General features: G+C 36.7%; 1 protein-coding gene and 1 long non-coding RNA gene across 8 annotated transcripts in view; one reads left to right on the top strand and one right to left on the bottom strand.

Annotated features, from left to right (window-relative positions):
- Nucleotides 1–23,868, bottom strand: part of Ckap5 (cytoskeleton associated protein 5) — a 92,056-nt gene that overhangs the window by 22,414 nt on the left and 45,774 nt on the right. For all 5 annotated transcript variants that reach the window (XM_031371005.1, XM_031371010.1, XM_031371006.1 and 2 more), the window contains exons 15-28: nt 23,375–23,485; nt 21,958–22,050; nt 19,553–19,738; nt 19,067–19,161; nt 16,514–16,571; nt 16,299–16,424; nt 15,169–15,308; nt 14,570–14,744; nt 13,236–13,349; nt 11,725–11,853; nt 8,159–8,353; nt 7,662–7,797; nt 4,889–4,977; nt 1,313–1,438 (exon numbers count right to left, since the gene is read on the bottom strand). In XM_031371005.1, the coding sequence (XP_031226865.1) occupies nt 1,313–1,438; nt 4,889–4,977; nt 7,662–7,797; nt 8,159–8,353; nt 11,725–11,853; nt 13,236–13,349; nt 14,570–14,744; nt 15,169–15,308; nt 16,299–16,424; nt 16,514–16,571; nt 19,067–19,161; nt 19,553–19,738; nt 21,958–22,050; nt 23,375–23,485 (1,773 nt within the window). The remainder of the gene's footprint in view (nt 1–1,312; nt 1,439–4,888; nt 4,978–7,661; nt 7,798–8,158; nt 8,354–11,724; nt 11,854–13,235; nt 13,350–14,569; nt 14,745–15,168; nt 15,309–16,298; nt 16,425–16,513; nt 16,572–19,066; nt 19,162–19,552; nt 19,739–21,957; nt 22,051–23,374; nt 23,486–23,868) is intronic.
- Nucleotides 7,993–23,868, top strand: part of LOC116090477 — a 26,502-nt gene continuing 10,626 nt past the window's right edge. Inside the window, exon 1 of one of the 3 annotated variants that reach the window (XR_004118690.1) lies at nt 7,993–8,070. This is a non-coding gene — a long non-coding RNA (uncharacterized LOC116090477). Of the gene's footprint in view, nt 8,071–8,125; nt 8,387–8,634; nt 8,668–23,868 lie in introns of those variants that run through there. The other 2 variants (XR_004118691.1, XR_004118692.1) reach the window with 2 other exon arrangements.

Raw genomic sequence — 23,868 nt, 5'->3', positions numbered from 1 at the left:
CTAGGATTAAAGGCGTGCGCCACCACCGCCCGGCTTAAATGTACTTTTAAAAACCTGATTTGTTTTTTTTTTTAAATTACATGTATGTATATCTGTATGTGGGTATGTGTAGGTATCCATGGACCTAGATATGAGTTTGTGATCCACCTGACATGTTGCTGGAGATAACTTAGGTCTTGGGCAAGAACAATATGTGCTCTTAAACTACTAACCTATTTCTTCAGACTCTGAAACATGTTTGTGACAGCACAATTTGTAACTCTAAGACTGTAATTTGTGATTTAATTAGAAGTAATCAAAATATGTATGTGTAATGTGCAAGTGTGTATTTGCAAGCACATGCATATCCCGGCAAATAAATTAGAAATTCGTTTTGTTTTTCAGATAGGGTCTATGTAGACCTGGTGGTCCAGGAACTCACTATGTAGACTAGGCTGGCCTAGAATTGAAAGATCTGCCTGATAGGATTAAGAGAGTGAGTGAATAAGATCAAAATACACTGCGTGAAAAACTTCAAAGAGCCAATAAAAACAAACAATGTTAAGAAAACTCTGTTTAGGACCAGCAAGATGACTCAGTGGTGCTTGCCTTCAGTTCAGTATCTGGGACTCATACGATGAAAAGAATGAACCAACTCCCACAAGTTACATAGCAGTGCATACCTTTAATATCAGCACTCAGGAGGCAGAGGCAGGAAGATCTCCTAGCCCAGCTAGAGTCCTTGGGATGAGAAAAGGAAAAAAAAAAAAAAAGAAAAAAGAAAAAAACAAACAAACAAACACACAAATGCCATCACAAACCAAAAATATAACAACCACAACAAAAAAGAATTACTTTTCTTTTAAAGTAATCCCAGAGAAAGAATAAGATAATTTATAAATGAAGAGACTCAATTAATTACCAGCTACAACTTAAATTTCAAACTAAATATTTTTTTCTTTTGAGATAGGGTCTTGCTAAGTAACTTTAGGATGATCTTAAAATTTAGAATTTTGCTGCTTCATATTCTTCAGTGTTGGGATTATAGACATGTGCTAACAAAGCCCATATCGAAGAAACAAACAAACAAACAAAATACCAACAACTTTTTAACATTTTTTTTTTAAAAAAAATAGCATCTCACTATATTTCCCTGGGTGGACAGCTATGTAGATCAGGCTAGCCTCAAACTGAAAAGGCCTACATTCAAATTAATAGACATCTGTCTGCCTCTGTTAGGATTAAAGGCTTATGCCAATACTCCTACTCTGAAAAACTTTTCTGATTAACAAAAGCAAGCAAAAATTCCCAAAGACTCTCATCACTTCCTTACCTTTAATCCTTTCTCATCTCTCATCCTTTGCTCCTTTCCATTTGGAACAACAATAAAAATAGGCCCAGATTTGTCATCATCTTCCTTTAAGGTGGTTTTGCTTGGCACTTTCTTCCCTTGTGCACTCTACAACCAGAGTTAAGAGAATATTGATTAGTTAGGCCACTTTTGATAAATATATGCTGGTGCCTAGCAAAAGAGCATTAATCAGAGAAATCACTGTTCAGAGACCTGCTATGAAGACCAGATTCAAATTGACCACCTCAGCCTCTTTTGACTTTGATTACATATGTGTACTATAAATGTTTTAAAATTATATTACATACTGGGCAGTGGTAGCACACGCCTTTAATCCCAGCACTTGGGAGACAGAGGCAGGTGGGTTTCTGAGTTCGAGGCCAGTCTGGTCTACAGAGTGAATCCCAGGACAGCCAGGGCTATACAGAGAAACCCTGTTTCGAGAAACAAAAACAAAAAACAAACAAACAAACAAACATATATATGTCATATAATGTGACTTTTTATTAGTCATTGAGCAAGAAAGGCACAAATGAGTTGGTCAAATATTTAGGTCACTGACAGTTTTTATTGGGTAGTTTTCTTCCTTGAAATCTTTAATACTGTTTTTTTTTTTTTTTTTTCCAAGATAGGGATTCTTTGTCTTGCCTGGCTGACCTGGAACTAGCTCTGTAGGACCAGGCTGGCCTCCAACTGAAGAGATCTGCCTACCTCTGCTTTCTGAGTGCTGGGATTAAAGGTGTATACCACCACTGCCAGGCTTTTCAGTACTATTTATATATTTCATATCAATGCCACCTGAATGAATAGCATTCACATAGTTCACATCACTTAGCTGAAAAGCTCTATTTTTTCTCTATGTATCTTTATTATATCTCTACCAGAGTATATCTGAGGTATTAAATGTTTCTAAAGAAAGTTGCTATAAATATTTTAAATTCTTAGTTTTTTAAAAAAATGGCTAAAATATTTTTATCACGTGGAAAAAAAACGAAGAATAGTACATATGCTAAGGTGAAATTTGAATCTTATTATTGAAGTCATGTAGCAAAAACTAAATTTTTTAGTTGCCCAGAATTTCTTTCTAAATATCAATATCATTCAGTCAAAATAAGTATGAGCTCATTTATATGAAAATGCTTTACAAAGGGGCTAGTGAAATGGCTCAGCAGTTAAAAGCTCTGATTGCTCTTCCAGAGGTCCTGAGTTCAAGTCCCAGCAACCTCAGGGTGGCTCCCAACCATCTGTAAGGATCTGATGCCCTCTTCTGGTGTGACTGAAGAAAGCTACAAAAGAAATCATATAAATAAAATAAATATATTTTTTTAAATTTCTATTTATTATATGAAAGTACACTGTAGCTGTCTTCAGACACACCAGAGGGTATCAGATGATTGTGAGCCACCATGTGGTTGCTGGGATTTGAACTCAAGACCTTCAGAAGAGCACTTAGTGCTCTTAACCGCCAAGCCATCTCTCCAGCCCCTAAATAAATCTTTTTTTTTTTTTTTTTTTTTTTTTTTTTTTTTTTTGGTTTTTCGAGACAGGGTTTCTCTCTGTAACCCCGGCTGTCCTGGTACTCACTATGTAGACCAGGCTGGCCTCGAACTCGGAAATCCGCCTGCCTCCGCCTCCCAAGTGCTAGGATTAAAGGCGTGCGCCACCACCGCCCGGCTTAAATAAATCTTTTTTAAAAAGTGCTTTGCAACTTCTTAAAAATTATGGAATTAATAATAGAGTAAAAAAAAAAAGCACTTTTAATCAAAAAACTAAAAGCAAACATTTGCTGACTTCAGGTTCAGGACAAGAAAAGGACAAGAAAAGAACAACCTCACTAGATAGTTTTGAAGATAATTACCCCATCAATTAACTCACAGATTTAAGGACATACTCATAAGAAAGAAAAAAGGGTAATTATAATCTCCTTCCTTCTTTCCTTCACATGCACAGAGACACACACGATCTCATTCTGTATATTCTGTAGCTCACGTTGGTTGGAAAGTAAGTAGCACAGGAAGATTCTGAACAACCGACAGTCCTCAGGCGTGTTTGGAGTATTAAGAGTACAGGCACGAACCAGACTATGTTCAGTTAATAATTATAGTATTTAAAAGAACACCTAGAAAACACCAACTCTATGATGAGTGTACAATAATAAATAAGTTGAACAATCAAATTCCTGATCACTTATACTCAGCTACGGACACAGGTTGTTTTCATTTAGATTTGCTATGAGAATTGCTTGTTTATTATTAGATTTACTATAGTTCCTTAATTTTCCCTTTGTAAGTACTACACAATAAGCAGTCTAAATACAGAGACTAGCTCTGTGCGTTGATGCAGAAACTGATGGTATTGTTGTTATGATTCCAACATATAATTAAATGAAATCATTGCCAAGGGAGTATTAAAATGGGACATGTGAATACATTTAAGTCATACAACTCCACATGGATATTGAAATGGCTGGTGGTTCAAGCCACACTAGTGTAGACACAAAAGGTATTGCTGTTTAGACTAATCAGAGTGGGGCTGGACTACGGCTCATCCAGACTGATCTTCCAGAGAACCCTGGTTGGATCCCAACCCCCACATGGTGGCTCACAGATTTCTTTGGTTCCTATTTCAGAGGACATCCTCTTCACTACTTGATCAGCAATGATGCATGTGGTACAAAAACACACATGCAAGCAAAAAACCCATACACAAAATAAGTCAATTTTTAAGATTCAATTTTTATTATTTTTGTTTTTTTTAAAGATTAATTTTATCTGTTTTGAGTGTTTTGCTTGCATGTATTCATGTGCATGTGCGCCACATGCATCTGGTACTAGTGGATATCAGTAAAGGGCCCTGGATCCCCTGGGCCAGGAGCTATAGATGGTTATGAGTGCTGGAAATTGAAGTCAGGTTTTTTGCATGAGCGACAAGTGCTCTGAACTTTTGATCCAATGATCCAATTCTTCAGCCTCCAATAAATGTAAAACAAAATAACAAGCAACAGAAATCCCAACCACTTGGAGCACCCTTATGCCTGATGACCTAATTGAGCCATGTGAAGGAAGGTGATTATCTTCAAATAGAGACCATTCTAAAGTGTTGATTTTCCCAGAACTGATGGTGGAAATGCTTTTTTTCCCCTTTATTTTTGAGACAGGATCTTACCATGTAGACCAGGCTAGCCTCAAGCTTGCTGAGATCTGTCTACCTCTGTGTACCCAAGCCTATTATTAAATGTGTTTGCCACCATGTTTGCCTCCTTTTCTTTTCATGAGGGAAAATACTCAAGATCTCCATGACAGCATTTTGTGGAAACAGAATGACTGTTTTGGGATCTGAATAATAAGCTTTGTGTCTTAGCACACATGTTTTATCTTATGTAGGAAAAAAATGAAACCAATCAAACAAACAAAAGCCACAGAAACCTCAATGAATACTTAATTTGATATTACCAAGAGCAGTGATATTCTCTCATACATCTATGACCTTTTGTAACTGAGTGACTCAGTGTATAAAATTAAGACAAAAGAACTACATAAATATGCAATATTAACATACCTTTGCTTTGGAAGAAACTCCTGGAGCTTTAGCCTTTTTCAGATCAGGCTTAGGTTCTATGGTGCTGGAAACAGAATCTTCAACAGGTGCTTTGAGGGAGGGAAAAAGCAAATACTGTGTTAAATTAATACCATCTATCCTAGATACATTAAACATATATGATGATAAAAAAAGACATCTGTAGTCTTAAACTTTTCAATATGTAAGGCATTTAAAGATTTTTTTTTCCTAGTCTTATTTTCTCTTTAACGTCTGGGTAGAGTGGTACATGCCTACTGTTCTACCACTTAGGTAGAGTCAGGGGGAGTGCTACAAGTTAGAAGATATGGTCTACAAATAAGAGGAAGGAATAGGGGATCAAAACAAATGATGTATGGGAAAATATAAAGAAACTTGATACTTTGTAAGTGAATTAAATTAAAAACAAAAGCAAACAATGCAAGACTGAGTACTCTGCACTGGTGAGTAAATTATTCTAGAAGTCGCAGAATATTAACCGAAAAATAAAACAGGTAATTGGCATTGTTCTTGACTACTCACAACAGCCAGATGGCAAGACCTTAATGGCTGAAAACCCCATACTATTCAGATGCAAAAAATATAAAGACTTTAAGCTGAAAGTGAGCTGGAAGCTTCCTATTCAATAGTTAAGGGCATTAGCTTCTCTTCTTGAGGTCCTGAGTTCAATTCCTAACAACTACAAGGTGGCTCACAACCATTTTAATGTGATCTGATGCCCTCTTCTGACATTCAGGCATAAATATGCAGACAGAGCACTCATAAAAAATAAAATTGGAAGTCAATAAGATCTCAAATATTGAATAAATATTCTCTATTATACGTGTGTTAAACGACTTCCTTGTTCTAGCAGTTTGCACTGTCCTTTCTATTTCTAAAGAATATATTACTCTAGTTTAACTAGAAATATTTTCTTTGTATTCTTTTTTGTTGTTGTTGTTTTTTGTTTTTGTTGAGACAGGGTTTCTCTGTATAGCCCTGGCTGTCCTGGAACTCACCCTGTAGACCAGGCTGGCCTTGAACTCAGAAATCCACCTGCCTCTGCCTCCCAAGTGCTGGGATTAAAGGCATGTGCCACCACCACCCGGCTTTCTTTGTATTCTAATGTATACCTCCTACTATTAACTTTTTCATAAAATATATCCTGATTTATCATTCTGGCACAAATGAAGCCATTTACTTTTCATATTGGAAAAAGACATTTTGCTGGATATGGAGGCACACACCTTCAGTCCCAGCACCAAAGAGCAGAGAGGTAGGCAGAACTCTCTGAGTTCTAGTTCAGTCTGATCTACATACTGAGTTTCAGAACAGTCAAAGGTTATATAGAGATTCAAGGAAATTTAAAAGCTGGGCAGTGGTGGTATATGCCTTTAATCCCAGCATTCAGGAAGCAAAGGTAAGCAAATCTCTGAAACAAATAAACAATTAAAAAAATAAGGAAAAAATTTCAAATAATGTTTGAAACAAAAATTCTTTTTAAGTACAATGTTACAAAATTAGTTTATAAAGAGTCTGCCTCTAGTTTAACAATTTTTTTTTCCAGACAGGGTTTCTCTGTGTATCCCTGGCTGTCCTGGAACTCACCCTGTAGACCAGGCTGGCCTTGAACTCAGAAATCCACCTGCCTCTGCCTCCCAAGTGCTGGGATTAAAAGGTGTGTGCCACCACCACCTGGCTAGTTTAACAATATTTAAACTGCAATTTTGAAATTATTTTATAAGTAACACGTAACAGTACTTTTTGCCACATTAATACTTCTTTAAAGGCCAGGGCTGTCACTGAAATTAACTTCTAAATAAGATTCCAATAAATATTAAATCCGAATATACATCTGGATACAAGTGTTGGATAATGTAAAACTTCATAGTAAGTTATAGACAATTAATCAGAAGAAAACTGCATTGATAAAGCAAGAAGTTTAGAAATCAACTGGCTATAGATTATATATTATTGGACCCCCACCCCTGCCCAAGGCAGGTCTCGCTGTGTAGCTCTGGCTGTCCTGGAATTCACTCTGAAGACCAGGCAGGCCTTACACTCAGAGATACATCTGTCTTTGCCTCCCAAGTGCTGAGTGCACAACCACTGCCTATTATTGACTTTTAGTATCAAGATTATCAGATAGTTTTTTATTAATAAAAATGTAGGGTTTCAGATATAGATCAGTGGTGGGTTAAGAGCTCAGTGTGAGCCCTAAGTATTATCAGTGTTAAGCAGTCACATGTTACTAAGCAGAATTTCAGGCAGGTTCAAATACTGGCTATTTGACCTTGTGAAAATCACTAACCTCCCTAGTTTTATGTTGTTAAAGTAGATTAAGCTAGATGTTATCAACTCCTAACTAAAATGTCCACTGATAGAATATAGCTGTGGGCTGGGCAGTGGTGGCACACGCCTTTAATCCCAGCACTTGGAAGGCAGAGGCAGGAGGATTTCTGAGTTCAAGGCCAGCCTGGTCTACAGAATGAGTTCCAGGACAGCTAGGGCTACACAGAGAAACCCTGTCTTGAAAATAAATAAATAAATAATTAAATAATTAAATAAATAAATAAACCCAGCATGGAGTAATTCCTGAAAGCAGTATTTGAATTACTACATCTTTGTGGAATAAAAAATAATGATCACACTTTTAGTACATACTCTGATGTGAGTACTTAGCAAATGTTTGGAGGAAGAGGTGAGGAAATGAAATGAAAAGGTTATCAGGCTGGCTGTATTGTGAGTTCCTTCAGGTCATTGTCAAAGTTGTTACCTGGTATAGGCTGGGCTTTGGCTGGAGCCAACCCTCCCATTGGTTTGGACACTGCCTTAGCAGGTGCAGAAGGCTTGGATGGCATGTTAGCTTTGGCCTTTTCTAGCATGGCCAGTACTTGATCTTTAGAAGTTGGCTATAAGGACAAAGCAAGTCAAAGTTGACATAAACAATACATTCATACTGAGATTACTACAAGTCTGCTACTAAAAATGCTTGAGCTCCTACTTTTGATTCACCAATGAAGTAAAGGAGGCAACACGAAGTACAAAAGAAGTAACATACATTATGAAGTCACATTTGAGTAACTACCATTCTAGAAGGTAATAATTTGTACTACTGTACGTCACTAGACTACACTGCCAGAATTGTGTTTCACTTTCATTAGAATTGCAGATTGCTTCTCATGGTAGGTGGAATCTTTTGCCTACAATAAAATAATGTTTAGTATTTTCCTAATAACTTTTAACACTACTTGTCTCAAGAAGAACTAGTACCTTTAGTTTCCCAGTAGCCTTAGCCATTTTTTCATATCCTAAATGCATCATAAAGAATGGCAAAGCATCTTGGGCCTTCTTCCGTACATCTCCATTTCGATCTTCTAGACAGGAATACAGATGAGGAACACAAAGGATAATATCTGTGGGAGTGGAACGGAGCGTAGGTAGTTTCTCTGCCAGCCATCCCAGAAGCTGCCAAAAGAAAAGACCAGTGAAATATTTTAAGTGAGTAATTACTATTATTGATGTCAGGCTTAATGATTTTTTATTAGTTCCCAAACATTGAATTGTTTCTTTCTTCAGCATTAGGAATGGAACCCAGAGTCTGTGCATACAATGCACACATTCTACCCTTGGGCTATACTCCCACCCTTGGATTAGATTTATTTTTACATTTATTTATTAGAGGTGAGTGTGTTTATGTGGTGAAACATGATTTGTGGAGTCCTTTCTTTCCTTCAAGTTATGAAAACCAGAGATCAAACTCCAGTCATCAAATTTTAAGAGTAAGTATTCTATTCACTGAGCCATCTTTCTGGTTCTGGTTTTTAGTTTTGTTTCTTTGAGATGGAGGCTCAGTTTGGCCTCTAACTCCTAGGTAGCCAAAGATGACTTTGCATTTCATTTTTAATTATTATTTTTTAATTGTGAGAGAGACAGTATCTCTGCATAGTATTCCCTGTCCTGAAACTACGTAGATTGACATTTGATAGACCTCTGCCCCTGCATCCCTTGCAATGAGATTATAAGATTTGTACCGCCATACCGTGAACTTGTTTTAAAAAGGCATGATTTTTCATTGTAGCCATGGCTGTCCTGAAACTTCCTCTGTAGAAGGTTCTCCCTCTCCAGTGCCGGGATTAAAGGCATGCCCACCAGTGCCCGGAAATTATGACTATTTTTTACTTAAACAATTCTGATTCTTGTTTAATGATACCCTACTGTAGTGTTTCTTTTTTTTTTTTTTTTTTTTTTTTTTTTTTTTTTTTTTTTTTTTTAATAGCCCAGGTGCTCTCAAGCTTATAGCAATCTTCCTGAATCCTGGTTTGTGTATACCACCATGCTCAATTTTAGGTCAATTTTAACATAACATTTTTTTAAAAACTTATTTATTATATGTTAAGTACACTGTAGCTGTCTTCAGACACACCAGAAGAGGGCATCAGATACTGTTACAGATGGTTGTGAGCCACCATGTGGTTGCTGGGATTTGAACTCAGGACCATCAGAAGAGCAGTCGGTGCTCTTAACTACTGAGTCATCTCTCTAGTCCTCTTAACATAACATTTTTTGACAAGTAATAAATGTTATTCTCAAGAGCTCATTTGCTTAAGAAAAATGTCTATTAATGTGTTTTGTTATTTTCAAATTAGGTGTTCTTTTACTGTTCAGAATCTGCTGCTCTTAGGGGTTCCATATGTAATCTAGGCTGACCTCTTAACTCATAATTTTTCTGCCTCAGCCTCTTGAATGTTGGGATTACAGAAATGTATAGTCACCCTCAGTTTGCTATTTAGAGTTCTTTATCCTAGATACGAACTCTTTAGTGGAGTTTGCAAATATTTTCTCATGATTGTTTTTTTGAATGTCTTTTGTAGAGTAAGGTTATTTACAAATATTTTCTGCAATATAGGCAAACATGTTGTCTTTCAAACTTTGTGAACTCACTGACCAAATAGGAAATTATTTATAGATTTCTTAGTTTTATAACTGAAAAGAGCTATGTTATTTACATACTGAATATGGGATGGTATTATTACTATTTTTCTTTTTGGAGACAGAGTTTCTCTTTGTATCCCTCAGGGTCCTGGAACTCACTCTGCAGGCTGGCTTGGAACTCAGAGGTTTTTTTTTTTGAGACAGGGTTTCTCTGCATAGTCCTGGCTGTCCTGGAACTCATTCTGTAGACCAGGCTGGCCTCGAACTCAGAAATCCGCCTGCCTCTGCCTCGAATTAAAGATGTGTGCCCTCCCCCCCCAGATGTTTTAAAGGATGTGTGTCACCACATCCAGCTTCATGTAGCTAATTCTTTTTAACCTTTTTCTGCCACGTGTGCCCTTGAGCCATCACAATTCCTTTTTTTTTTTTTTTTTTTTTTTTTTTTGGAGACAGGGTTTCTCTGTATAGCCCTGGCTGTCCTGGAACTCACTCTGTAGACCAGGCTGGCCTCGTAGCTAATTCTTAATTACTAATAAGCTAAGAATTTTCATCTTGAGTATTATATTTAACAAATGACTATCAGTTCACATGAATTTTCTTCTATATTCTACTGGCACAAAAGATTACATTGATTTCTGAATGCTGAACTCTATTTTTATAATCTGATTAAAATCTGATTTTTGCCATTTAAGGATTCAATGATACATTAAGCTATATACTATGCAAGCACACAAAACAAGAAATCCTTTAAGAAGTTTTTTGTTAAAAAAAAAAAAGGTTTTTTTTTCTATTTTCTTAAAAGGGAAATAATTATTTTGTTTCACAGTGTAAGAAAACAGTCAATTATAGTGAAGACATTCTAGCAGCAGAAGCTTGAGACAAATGATAATATTTTATCCTAAGGAAGAAAACATAGAGCCCTAAAGTGTTTAGTTCCCTTTCTAACTTTTATTCAGTCCAGGATTCCAACCTATAGAAGGCTTACTGGCCACAGTTAAAGTGTATCTTTAAAATAATGTAGATAATAATGGCCCATAGATATGTCCACAGGCTTGACTACTAGGGTGATTCTGGATCATTTGAAGAAGCCAATTTTGTTTTTGCCTGGTAATCAGGAGTCAGATGAAAAAAGAACTTCGTAATTATAATTAGTTCACAACTTACCCTTCTTTAGGGATGAAAGGAGAAAAAATTAGCTTTCAGAAAAAAGCTGAGAATCGGCGAGGTGATGGTGGCACACGCCTTTAATCCCAGCACTTGGGAGGCAGAGGCAGGTGGATTTCTGAGTTCGAGGCCAGCCTGGTCTACAAAGTGAGTTCCAGGACAGCCAGAGCTACACAGAGAAACCCTGTCTCGAAAAACCAAAAAAAAAAAAAAAAAAGATGTGAGAGTGACTGCTGGCCTCTGTATGCTCATGTACTCAAGGAAAATGAATTAAAAACAAAACAAAAACACAAAAGTAGAAAGCTCTAGGAATTTGGTTTTATTTATTTTTATAAGTTTATGTTTCAATTTCCTTTCTTTTTTTGGGAGACAGTTTCTCATGCTAATCTGTAATTCATTATGCGGAACAAACTGGCTTCAAACATCTGCTGATTCTCCTTGCTTTAGCCTTCAAAGAACCAGGATTATAGAAGTAACCCACTAGGTTTGTTAAAGCAGGCATGGTAGAACACACCTTTAATCCCAGCAGGGCAGAGGTAGACAAAACTCTTGAGGTTTGAGGCCAGCCTGGTCTACATAGTGAGTACCAGGTCAGCCAGGGCTACACAGAGAGGTGCTATCTCAACTACTCCCCATTTTCCATCAAGAGTTTGTTTTAACCACGCATACATAGTTGTTATAGAGGCCACCTAAGGAAGTAAAAGGCACGAGTAAAACAGATGATTCTTTATGGTACTAACCTCTTGCCTCAGGAAGGGATTTTCCTTTTTAAGTTCTTCAGAAAGATCTTCTCCCTCCAGCCATTCTTTCATGCCAGTCTGTTCTGCCCAAGCATTCACAGTTGCTAGGGCAGCAGCTCGAACATTGTTCTGAATTGAGAAGAGAATTGGCAAAAATATCGAGTACAGTTTGGACGGAGAGGTGAGTGTGAACAATAGAGGCTTCATTTGTTAAGGTTAGGGTTAGGGCCAGGGTTAGGGTTAGGGCCATACTTAAACCATCTTCTCTGAAACAGAAACTGGTGCTGTGGTTTTTCTAAAAACTTCAAAAGAAGGTAGAAATATAAAACACTAAATTGGAACAAAAAAATCTGATACTCAATTAGGTAAAACAATAATATAGATAAATAATAAACAGATTTTGCTTTCTGAATCTACAGGAACTTTTAATGATGTTATAAGCTAAAGAATGAAATTCTATGTTAGAGGCTCAAATTGTTAAGAATTAAGCCAACAACTTGAATATGTTTAAATATTGACTTGCATTCACAGAATATAAAGATTTATGAACCGAAAGACTCAATTTCTCAAATTAAGTCAATAACACAAAAGTAAAGAAACATTAAAAGATTTAGCTTAGGGCAAATATTTAAATAAAAACTTGAAGCTTTCAATGATACTTCAATGATTTCTGAGATGATCCACTTATTAGTACCTAACTGAAGTACTAGAAAAGCATGTAGTAGTTCAGGGTGGGAAGATGTAGAATATCATTTCAAGATCTAAAATTTATTTCTAATGATGTGTTTATTCATTATATCAAAACTTTAAGCCAGTTGTGGTGGCAGATGCCTTTAATGCCAGTACTTGGGAGACAGAAGCAGGAGAATCTCTTGAGTTAAGTGTGGTCCACACACAGAGTTCCAGGACAGGCAGGGTTAATAAGAGACCCCTTCTCAAACCCAGCCCAACCCAACCCAAAGCAACCCAACCCAACCCAACCAAACCAAACGAAAAAATACTAAAAACAAAACCTTAATGATATTATAACCATAAATAACAATCAATTATTGAATGTATATTATATGAAACAGGCACATTAGAATGTTTCTTAATAAAAATGTTTGTTTCAACTAATTAACCAAATATGTCAATTATTAAAAAGTATTTCAGGCTGGAGAAATGGCTCAGAGGTTAAGAGTACTGACTGTTCTTCCAGGTCCTGTGTTCAATTCCCAGCAACCACATTAGGTAGCTGACAACCATCTGTAATGTGATCCAATACCCTCTTCCAGTGTGTTTGAAGACAGCTACAGTGTGCTCATATACATAAAATAAATAACTACATAGTATATAACTGTTTAAGGATCACAAGCTAAATAATGGTCCATCTAGTCGTCATATCAATTCTGCCTGGAAGGTAACAGTATCTATCTTTATAAAGTTTATGTGAACTCTAAAACAGAATTATCCTCTACCCCAGAATGTGGCTGCTTTAGTATAGAATGGAACTATGTAGGAAAGAGATTTACCTTGCTGTCTCCAAGAACAGTAATGACAGGGATGCCTAGGTTCTTGACATGTTGCTTGATGTTTGGACCCATGGCTACTGCCAGTTGCTGAAGGATGTTCAATGTCTGCTGCACCTGAGTAGAAAGATCCAACGCAGGTTCATACTGTAATTAAACTTGCTCAAAGTTTTAAAAATGCTATTATGTGGTCAATATTATGGACTTCTGGACTACTTAAAAGATACTATCATCGTATTGTAACACTGGATAATAAATAATTTTTAGTCTGTTACTGGGTATTACACTTGTGTGCACATACCCACACTCAAAACACATATACACATACAAAATTCTTTCTTCTTTTCTTTCTTTCTGAGGTAGGGTGTTACTATGCAACCCTAGCTGGTCAGGATGGCCTAGAACTCCCAGAGATCCACCTGCCTCTGTCTCCTGAGTGCTGGCCTCTACCATGACTGACAAAAAAATGAAAATCTTACAAAAAAACTATAGTACTAGGATTTTATTTTATAGTTTAAAAAATATTGACATAAAAATAAAAAAATTAAAATGTAAAAATTATAGCCAGCAAGATGGCATGGTAGGTAAAGGTACTTGTGGAGGGCAAAGGTGTTTGTGATCAAGGCTGACAATCTGCGTTTAATCCCAGAACTTTGGTATGGTTGAAGGAAAGAACTGACCTAACAAACTTTTCTCTGACTTCTATAGTAACCCTCTTCCTCTCAAATATACATGAACAAATAAACTTACACTTTTTTAAAAAACTAAAAATTAAAAACAGAGCATGTCTATAATCCCAGCACTTGGGATGATGATAAAAGAATTGCTTGGCATATCAGAGTAGCTTGGGTGACATTAGTGAGTTCAAGGCCAGCCTGCACTACAGGATGGATCTCTATCTTAAAATATAATGAAAACAATTGAAATCAGGCATATATGCATATAAAATAGTTCCACACAAATATATTTAGTATGGGATCCCTACAAGAAATAAACTCTTAAGCTATGCATGGTGGAGCACACCTTTGATGCTAGTGCTTGGGAGGCTGAGACAAGTGAATCTCGGTGAGTTTGAGGCCAGCCTGGTCTACAGAGCAAGTTCCAGGATCACCAATGCTATGCAGAGAAACCTTGTCTTGAACCCCCTCAGCCCCGCCAAAACCTGACATTTATAAATCTTGTATCTTGAGACATATATAAGAAACATAAGGAATCTTTCTGTAATTGAAAACAAATAACATGAACACTCATTTTTGCTAGTGAAAGCCACAATGAAAATGAACCTTCTATAGCAGCAGGGGAAGGGAAGGTAAAGAAAAGGCACATGGTCCACATACCAAGATTTTGTTTGAATCATTCAGTCGACCCTTCAAGGCAGTTGGAAGTTCACCTATATTTGGTTGGATAAATTTTGCTTCATTGATAATACCTGCCACTTCATCTAGGCCTTCTTTCCTGATCTTCCAATTCTTGTCACCAATCTTAGACACCAACTCTGAAGTAATTTTGTCACTGAAAAACAGAAGGCATAATTCTAATTCTATATTCCTAAGAGATACTGGTACCCAAATTCTATTTACTGAATTAATAAAAGGTGAAGATTTTAAGTATATAGTACTGCACAATTGGCAATCAGGAAGACAGTGGGTTCAAGGCCAGCCTATACTATACAGTAAATCCCTAGTCTAAAGAAAGAAAGAAAGAAAGAAAGAAAGAAAGAAAGAAAGAAAGAAAGAGAAAGAAAGAAAGAAGGAAAAAGAGAGAGAGGGAAGAAGGAAGGAAGGAAGGAAGCCAAACCAAACAGCTGGCCATAGTGGCCCATGCCCTTAATCCCAGCATTCTGAGGCAGAGGCAGCCTGTCTCAAACAAACAAACACCTAAACACAATTACCCAAGTAATATAAAGAATAAAATAATTTCTTAGGGTAAAACCTACCTGATCTCAATCCTTGGCAAAAGATCAACAACATCATTGCCCGTGTCACCCGGTTCATCTCCATCTTCTCCTTCATCAGTACCACTTGTGCTGTGCTTAGAAATTCCTCTGGTTGGAGCAGGAGGGCTTTGTCCCTGCATCTACACACATATGAATGAAACTACTAAAGCTGAAGAATGAAGTCAAAGAGTCTAGAAAAGATGCCTATGTGAAACGTTCTCATTCTTTCATAATATTTGTTTGTTTGTTTTGGCTATCCTGGGGATAGAACCCAGGATCTTATGCATGCTAGCAAGTGTTCAACCACTGAATTTCATTCCTAACTCATAAAATATTTAGACAATATTGTGATATATACTTTAGTTTCTAGCTAGATTCTAATTTTGAGACAAAATAGTAAATTATTTTTTATGAAGACATTAGAATTTGACTTCTCAGTCACTAAGTTGTCTTTTGACTTATATTTCAAAAAAAAAAAAAAGAAAGAAAGCTGTGAACACTTAGCATATTCAGTCAGAGCTATTCAAAAAGATCAACCCTTTCTGTTTCTATTCATAATTAAAAAGAAAACAAACAGGCTGGGCGGTGGTGGCGCAAGCCTTTAGTCCCAGCACTTGGGAGGCAGAGACAGGTGAATTTCTGAGTTCGAGGCCAGCCTGGTCTACAGAGTGAGTTCCAGGACAGCCAAGGCTATGCAGAGAAACCCTGTCTCAAAAAAACAAAAAAACAAAAAAAAGAAAAAAAAAGATTTACCTTTAATTATATGTGTGTGTCTGTGTGGTATGTGCACATAAGTGCAAGTATCTGCAGAGGCCAGAGAAGGCATTAGAATCCATGGAGCTAGAGTAGTTAGTTGTAGGCCATTCCACATAACTGGCGCTAAGAAATGAATTTGGGTCTTCTGGAAAAGCACTTAACTCCTAGTTATCTCTTCAGGCTATTTTTGTTGTTAGTTTTTGAAGCCCAAGCTAATCTCGATCTCTATTGTAGCCTAGGCTGACTCATGGTCTTCTATGATCAGAGTACTGGAATTACATTTGAATTATATCATTAAACTTGGTTAAAAATTTAGTCTTAACTTACGTGAAATTCTCAAAACCACCCACAGATTGGATATTTAGAACCCTTACCTTTTGAAATTCTGCATCTATCTGGGATAGGAGGGCAGGTTTCTCATCCTCAAAGATCATTCTCAAAGAAGGACCAACATATAGATACATCACTCCAAGCAGGGTGATAGCAGAAGTTCTCACAGCCTGCCAGAGAAAACAGTAAGACCTTTCTAAACTAGAGCAGAAAGACAAAAGTGGCTATAATGTTTACACACAAGCTGAAGTACACTCACTGGATTTGTTGCAGCAAGAGCAGTCTTCACATTGCTAATGAAAGCTTTGACATTCAACCTAGAAAAAGACCAAATCATTTAGAATTATTGATAGTGAAATCTTCAAAACATTCAAGAGCTTATAAAATTAGACTTTAGGATAGACCCCACACCGGAGGAGAGATCAGGTATCCTCTTTCCTTTTTTATTAAAATATTTATTTTATGTATGAGTACACTGTAGCTGTCTTCAGACACACCAGAAAAGGGCATCAGATTCCGTTACAGATGGTTGTGAGCCACCATGTGGTTGCTGGGAATTGAACTAAAAAGATTTATTGCTAGTGTATGTGCATACATTGGAGACACAGGGCACTTGTAGAGAGGTCAGATAACAACTTTGCTGGATCCCCTGGAACTGGAATTATAAATAGAGGTGAGCTATCCAACACAGATGTTAGGAACTGAATTCAATTCACGTCCCAAAGATGAACGTTGGATATTCTTTAACTGCTGAGTCATCTCTCCAAGCCAGAAGACAACTGTGGAGTTTTCATTCTATCTTTTGGTGGGTTCAAAGGACTCAACTCAAGCCACCAGGTAGCTTGTACTGGCACCATGTATACACATACCTTTGTCATATTTATTTATTTACTATTTATTTATTTATTTTTAATCATATGTAGCTGTCTTCAGACACTTCAGAAGAGGGCGTCAGATCTCATTATGGATGTTTGTGAGCCACCACGTGGTTGCTGGGATTTAAACTCAAGACCTTCAGAAGAACAGTCAGTGCCCTTAACCACTGAGCCATCTCTCCAGCCCCCTTTGTCACATTTCTATGTCTATGTCTGTGTATGTGTTCTACATATACACCAACTCCCCAACTTGTGGCTTCCAGTTTTCAGGAACTCATTTCAGATCCACATTTATTCTCCCAGTTCTTCAGGTCATCCTTGACTCCAGAATCATTCTGACTCAATATCCTATACAGTTCTACTTTCAAACTATATACTAAGTAGAGCACTTCTCCACACCCATAATTTATATGCACATATCTATTACTTTTTTTGTTTTCTGTTTTTTCATTCCCCAAGACAGGTTTCTTTGTGTACCCTTGGCTGTCCTAGAACTCAGAGATCTGCCTGGCTCTGCCTCCTGACTACAATTAAAGGTATATACTACAATTATCAGGCTCAGGAACAACTACTTTCTGACAACATTTATTTGAATAACATATTAATTATTCTCCCTATGTCTCACTATCACTATCTGACCAAAGTCAAAAGCTAAAGCTTTCTGCATCCAAATTTTTGCAATTCTAGGAAATGAACCCAGAACCTCACATATACTATGTAACTGTTGTACCACAAAATTATTGCCTAGCCCTGCTTAAAATGCTTCTGTTTTCTCAATTAATTCAAGCTGTGGAGGCCTTAGATGAGTTGTTCTTATTTTTATTCCAGTCTTATTTCTTATCACTCTTTAATCACATTTCACTTCAGCTATACTCTGAAGGCATACACTAGTCACTATTTTTATTTATCTTTTGAGACAAGGTCTCACTAAATAGCCCTGGTTGGTCTTGAACTCACAGTGATCTGCCTTCTGTCACTTGTGAAACGGATATTAAAGATGCCACTAATCCCTGGCACTTATTAGAGTTAATAAGTGGTAGTTATATGAAAACAAACAAACAAGCAAGCAAACAAACAAAATCCACACATAAAACAAAGCTCAGAGAAGAAAATACAATATAGCAGCTATACCCTTTTCCTAAAACAAGAATGCCTGACTTCCAGCCTTGGTATTGGCACTTTCCTAGGTATGATGTTAAGTTTTCTGAGCCTTAATTTCTTCATCTATAAAAGCAGAGACAACATGAAATATGCTCTAAAAAGAGCCTGGATAAATAGCATATACTAACAGTTTCAGCACATGAAGCTGCAACAGGAGGGCTCACATAACTCCAGGAATCTGAGAACATATATAGAAACAAAAAAACCCCCAAAAGCTAAGAGCCCAGTGAGGTGGTTCAGAGGGTAAAGGTATTTGCCATCAAGGTTGGTGACATGAATTCAATACACAGTAGCCACATGGTAGAAGGAAAGAACCAATTTCTGCAAGTTAATAAATGTAATATAAAGATAATTAACAACTATGTTTATGCAAAAATCAATTTGGCAAAGAGTATAAATGATTAAAAGTTTTTATTCTAGGAATTCTGACAGCATTTAATCCAAAGAAGAGCCCTTTCAGGCACTAAATACTTGAAAAAAAAAAATAACTTAGTACATCATCTTGGATGCAAACCTCAGAATCTCCAGAAAGGCAGGGGACAGAGGATATCTAAATGGCAAAGTGGGTATAGGCAACTGCCACCTGCACCTCCTACAAGACTGATAATACACACACACACACACACACACACACACGCACGCACGTTAGTTTCTTTTATGTAACTTAGACAACCCAACCCCCAGAGTTCTGCAGAAGCAAGCACAGACAGTAAAAACAAATCAAGACCAGAGACTTGGCAAAATATTTAATTATATTTCACTTTTTTAAGACTTACTCAGAAAATCCAAATTCTTTTATTGCATTTGATAGCCAATTTAGAGTTTCTGACTGATTCTTAGGATTCTTTTGTGAGAAGGCCATTGACATCACCTGAAACAATAGCATCAGAAAACAGCATCAGATCTCCACTTTTTCTTATATTTCTCATAGAAATAAATTATAACTATAAGGTATACATGTATTAAACATGAATTTTTAGGTGTTAAGTACAAGGGTCTATTAACAAAAGACTTTATTTATCCTAAAAAATGAGGTGACAGTTTTAAAACATTCTTGTTTGAAACTTTTCATTGACTGATCATTTTGAATTACAGTGTCTTAAGAGAAAATTAATGTTATTTGCTATAGTAAGTTTCAGGTCAGCAAGGGCATACATATACACAAAAACTCACAGTACAAAAAACTTTACTCAAGAATTAACTGGGAGGCCTAAAACTGGGGGAAACCTGGGACAACGTAGGGAAACAGCTCTGGAACTAACCTGTTCAGCCGTCCAGGGCAGCATACACGCTTCAGCTATTGCTGTCAGAGCTTCCTTTGCATTGTTCCCACATTTCACATCTCCAATCTTGTCTACAAGGCCATCTAATACAATCTGAGCAGATGTTTTAGAAAAATTTCCCTTCTGGGCAATCAAAGCAACAATGTGAAGCTTCATCTGCATCACCTGAACAAGAATAAGCATCAGAACATTATGCTCATATGCATTATGAGGAGCCGATCACACTCAGTTACTTACACAGACCCTGAAGATGTAGTACCTATATGGATAATTAGATAAAAATCAAAAATTTGAACCAAAATAATTTTTATTTTTGTGTATTAAAATAGCTGACAATGAATACAAGAATAAAAACATGTACCATTCAATGTTTAACTTATCAGCTAAAAAAATATTTTAAAATATATTTCATTGATTTTGTGTATATATGTGGGAACTCATGAAACAGGAAGAGTGTGCACGTCAGATCATAGTGTGAAGGAGCTGGTTCTCTCCTTTTACCATGTAGGTTATAAAGATTAATCTTAAGGTTGTGAGGCTAGGTCATAAGTATCTTTACCTGCTGAGCCATGTCACTGGGCATACAAAATTTTGATTTTTATGTTTTCATCTTTATTTTTTGCATTCATCTCAAAATACGTAATCCTTAATATATCTGAGTAGATCATACTGACCGCATAAAGCCACCAAAATTACTCTACTATTACAGTTGCCTACATAAAATCTACAACTTCTACAGACTTATATACATAACAAAAATAAAAATAATTAATTAATATTTTAAGACAGGGTCTCATCCTATAGCCCAGGCTGGCCTCTAGCTCATGATGTAGAATAGGCATAGCCCCCATAGGCTCATGTGTTTTAATGCTTGGACATAAGGAGTGGCATTATTAGGAGGTGTGGCCTTGTTGGAGGAAATGCGTCACTGTGGAGGTGGAGTGTGATGTCAAATATGCATGCTTAAGCTAAGTCTAGTGTGGCAAACACTCTTCTTGTGTTGCCGGCAGATCAAGATGTAGAACTCTTGGCTCTTCCAGGAATATGTCTGTCTACATGTTGCCATGTTTCCTGCCATGATGATAATGGAATAAACTACTAAAATTGTAAGATAGCCCCAATGAAATTTTCTATTGTAAGAGTTGCCCTGGTCATAGTGTCTTTTCATAGCAATAAAACCCTAACTAAGACGCTGGGCAGCGGTGGCACACACCTTTAATCCCAGTTCTTGGGAGGCAGAGACAGGCAGATTTCTGAGTTTAAGGTCAACCTGGTCTACAGAGTGAGTTCCAGGATAGCTAGAGCTATACAGAGAAACCCTGTCTTGAAAATAACAAAATTAAAAACAAATAAACAAACAAACAAACAAAAAAACCAACCTAACTAAGACATATGGTATTCTTCCTATCTCAACCTCCTGAATTCTAGGACCTGAAGGTGCAAACCACCATAGCTGGCTCTCAAGGAAATTTAAAACGTAACTAAATATTCCCAAGAATCTAGAAGGCTATGAACATAATATTGAAGGCTATGTATATACCTAGGAAAAACAAGAGGTAGTTTCTTACCTCTAGTATACTTTTACACCCCATGTAGGCAAAATGTAATAGCTAAGGTGAATTTATAGTGCCAAAGAATGGAAGATGTGTGCCAACACACACACACACACACACACTGGATCTAATATAGAAGAATACTGGCTAAAATCAGATGTCCTTTCACCTATCTAGAGGCTGTGTAAAATGTTTTAAACCTAAGAGACAACAAAAGGTAGCATGAGTTGAGGTATAGAGAACAAACAGCATTCGGAATACTGAGCTTTTGTGAAGATACCAAGGTGATAAAAGGAAGGGTTGGAACTTCGGGACATAGAAAAAAAAGGAGGGTATAGAGTAGCAAAAATGGGACTCACAAAATGTCAAAATAAAACAAATATTCTATATATAGCTAGTGATAAATTCTGCATCACTTTAAATTTTTTTATTTTATGATGTATCTACGTATAGTAATGTCATGGTGTCTGTGTGGAGTTGGCAAGACATCTTTTAGGAATTAGTTATCTTCTTCTACCAAAGGTTCCAAGGATCAAATTTAGGTCATCAGGTAATGGCAAGTTCTCCTACCCACTGGTCCATCTTGATAGCCCCTGTATCACTTTTGTTTTTGTTTTTTATTCCTCCATGTTTTTTTCAAGACAGGGTCTCACTATGTACCCCTGGTTGTCCCAGATCTTGGTCTTCAACTCACAGAAATCAGCTTGCTCTGCTGCCAAGTGCTAGGATTAAAGTGGTGTGCCACTACTTCTGGCCTGTATCAAATTCCTAAGTCTCTCTACTCATTTTTTTTTTAAAATAAAAAACATTAAATGTATAACTTAAAAATACCTGAAAATTAGTTTCTTTCCATCCAGGTTTTTTTGCTAGCATCTTCACCAATGCCTGGCATGGCATTTCAGTTCGCTCCATTAGTTCAACAGCCTATAAGTAAAATAAGACAAGAAAGTTAAAGGATTAAAGGTAAAAGTTAAAAGTGAAGGTAGATCCTAAAGTCAAGCCAAGCCCACAGTTATTTCTGAAGATGGAAGTGAGTTACATTCCCTTTTCTATATCTCTCATAGTATCATAATCACAGTATATGCTAAAATGAGCTATAAGGCATCATTCCTGTGATAGCTATTCTTGATTGTCAACTTGACAACATCAAGAATGAACTAGAATAAAACCCAATCAGCTGCATACATCTCTGAGAGGTTTGTTTTTGTTTTTCATTTTTTTTTTTGAGACAAAGTCTTTCTACATACCCATGACTATCCTGGAATATACAATGTAAACCAGATTTCCCCCCATTAGGCTAGTGTTTTTTTTTTTTTTAAAGTAGCGTGAGGGGTTCTTCTTAATTAAATCATTTGAAGTGGGAAGGTCCCCATTAATCCTTATCTTTTGAGTGGGAAGATCTACCTTCAATCTGGGTCACATCTTCTGCTGACTGCTTTTGCTCTTGGCCTGCTCACACTCACTTTCATTGCCAAGTTCATTCCTTTACCCTCCTTAGAGCCCCCTTTGTGATTCTAGAATATAGTGAAAACCAGCTGAGACATCCAGCCTTGTAGACTAAAGAACTGATAGCCATTGTTGGACTAGCTGGACCACAGCTGGTAAGCTACTCTAATAAATTCCGTGTGTGTGTCTCTACAGAAATTCTATCATTTCTGTTCCTCTAAAAAACACTGACTAATAAAATTTCAAAAGTTTGGACAGTTTCTCATACCAATATATAATGTGTTTTCAATCAATAAATCATGATGATAAAGGAGAAGTATCAGAATAAACAAAGATCATCTATATTCCATGGCAAGATCTGTTTATTTATAACATTTATTAACAATTTAAGAAACTTAAAAATCATCGGGCAGTGGTGGCTTACGCCTTTAATCCCAGCACTTGGGAGGCAGCCTGGTCTACAGAGTGAGTTCCAGGACAGCCAGGGCTATACAGAGAAACCCTGTCTCAAAAAAAAAAAAAAAGAAAAGAAACCTAAAAATCTTCTAAGCCTTGTAATTCACAGTAAGAATTTAATTTTCTTGAAAAGTTACTTTCGTGCTTAGAGAAGTCAGAATGAAGATGTTAAAAATAGGCACTAAACAGCTACAAAACAAAAACAGAAAGCTCAACCTCATGTTAAGTTTATATTACAAAACATTTACTAATTATAAAACTTAGCAATGAAGACAAATGTTAATTCGGTACTTTCATTGTGACTCCATAATCTAATTTTACACTCTGTTTCATCCTTGTTTTGTACCTTTTGGAATTCTTCCATACAGGCCAACCTTTCCTTCCAGTTGCTACTGTCTAGAAGTTGAATACAGGTTGGGGGAAGGACAGCTGAAGCTTTTTCTTCACATACTTCAATCTGTATGATATTAGCAACATCAAAATTAGAGATGGTTTTAAAGCAAAACATAAATGAAACCCAGCTAAAACTAAAGTACTCTTATAGGTAATTACAGCATTGAGTCTTCTGCAGTAAAAGGAATACTATTCAAGGAAGTATCTATTAGTAGCTAAAAGATATGAATTTACTGTATGTTAAAGAATTCAGGACGACCTCCAATCCCCTCAAGACCTTAACTTTCTCATGTGTAATACTCACTGAGAGTTCTGCCTCCACTATTTCTCATGTGTAGTACTCACTGAGAGTTCTGCCTCCACTATTTCTCATGTGTAGTACTCACTGAGAGCTCTGCCTCCACTATTTCTCATGTGTAATACTCACTGAGAGCTCTGCCTCCACTA

This window comes from Mastomys coucha, unplaced genomic scaffold (genome assembly GCF_008632895.1).
Source record: "Mastomys coucha isolate ucsf_1 unplaced genomic scaffold, UCSF_Mcou_1 pScaffold15, whole genome shotgun sequence".
NCBI classification, from domain to species: Eukaryota; Metazoa; Chordata; class Mammalia; order Rodentia; family Muridae; genus Mastomys; species Mastomys coucha.
The sequence above is the reverse complement of the archived record's forward strand: the minus strand, read 5'-3'. Positions and strand labels throughout refer to the sequence as shown.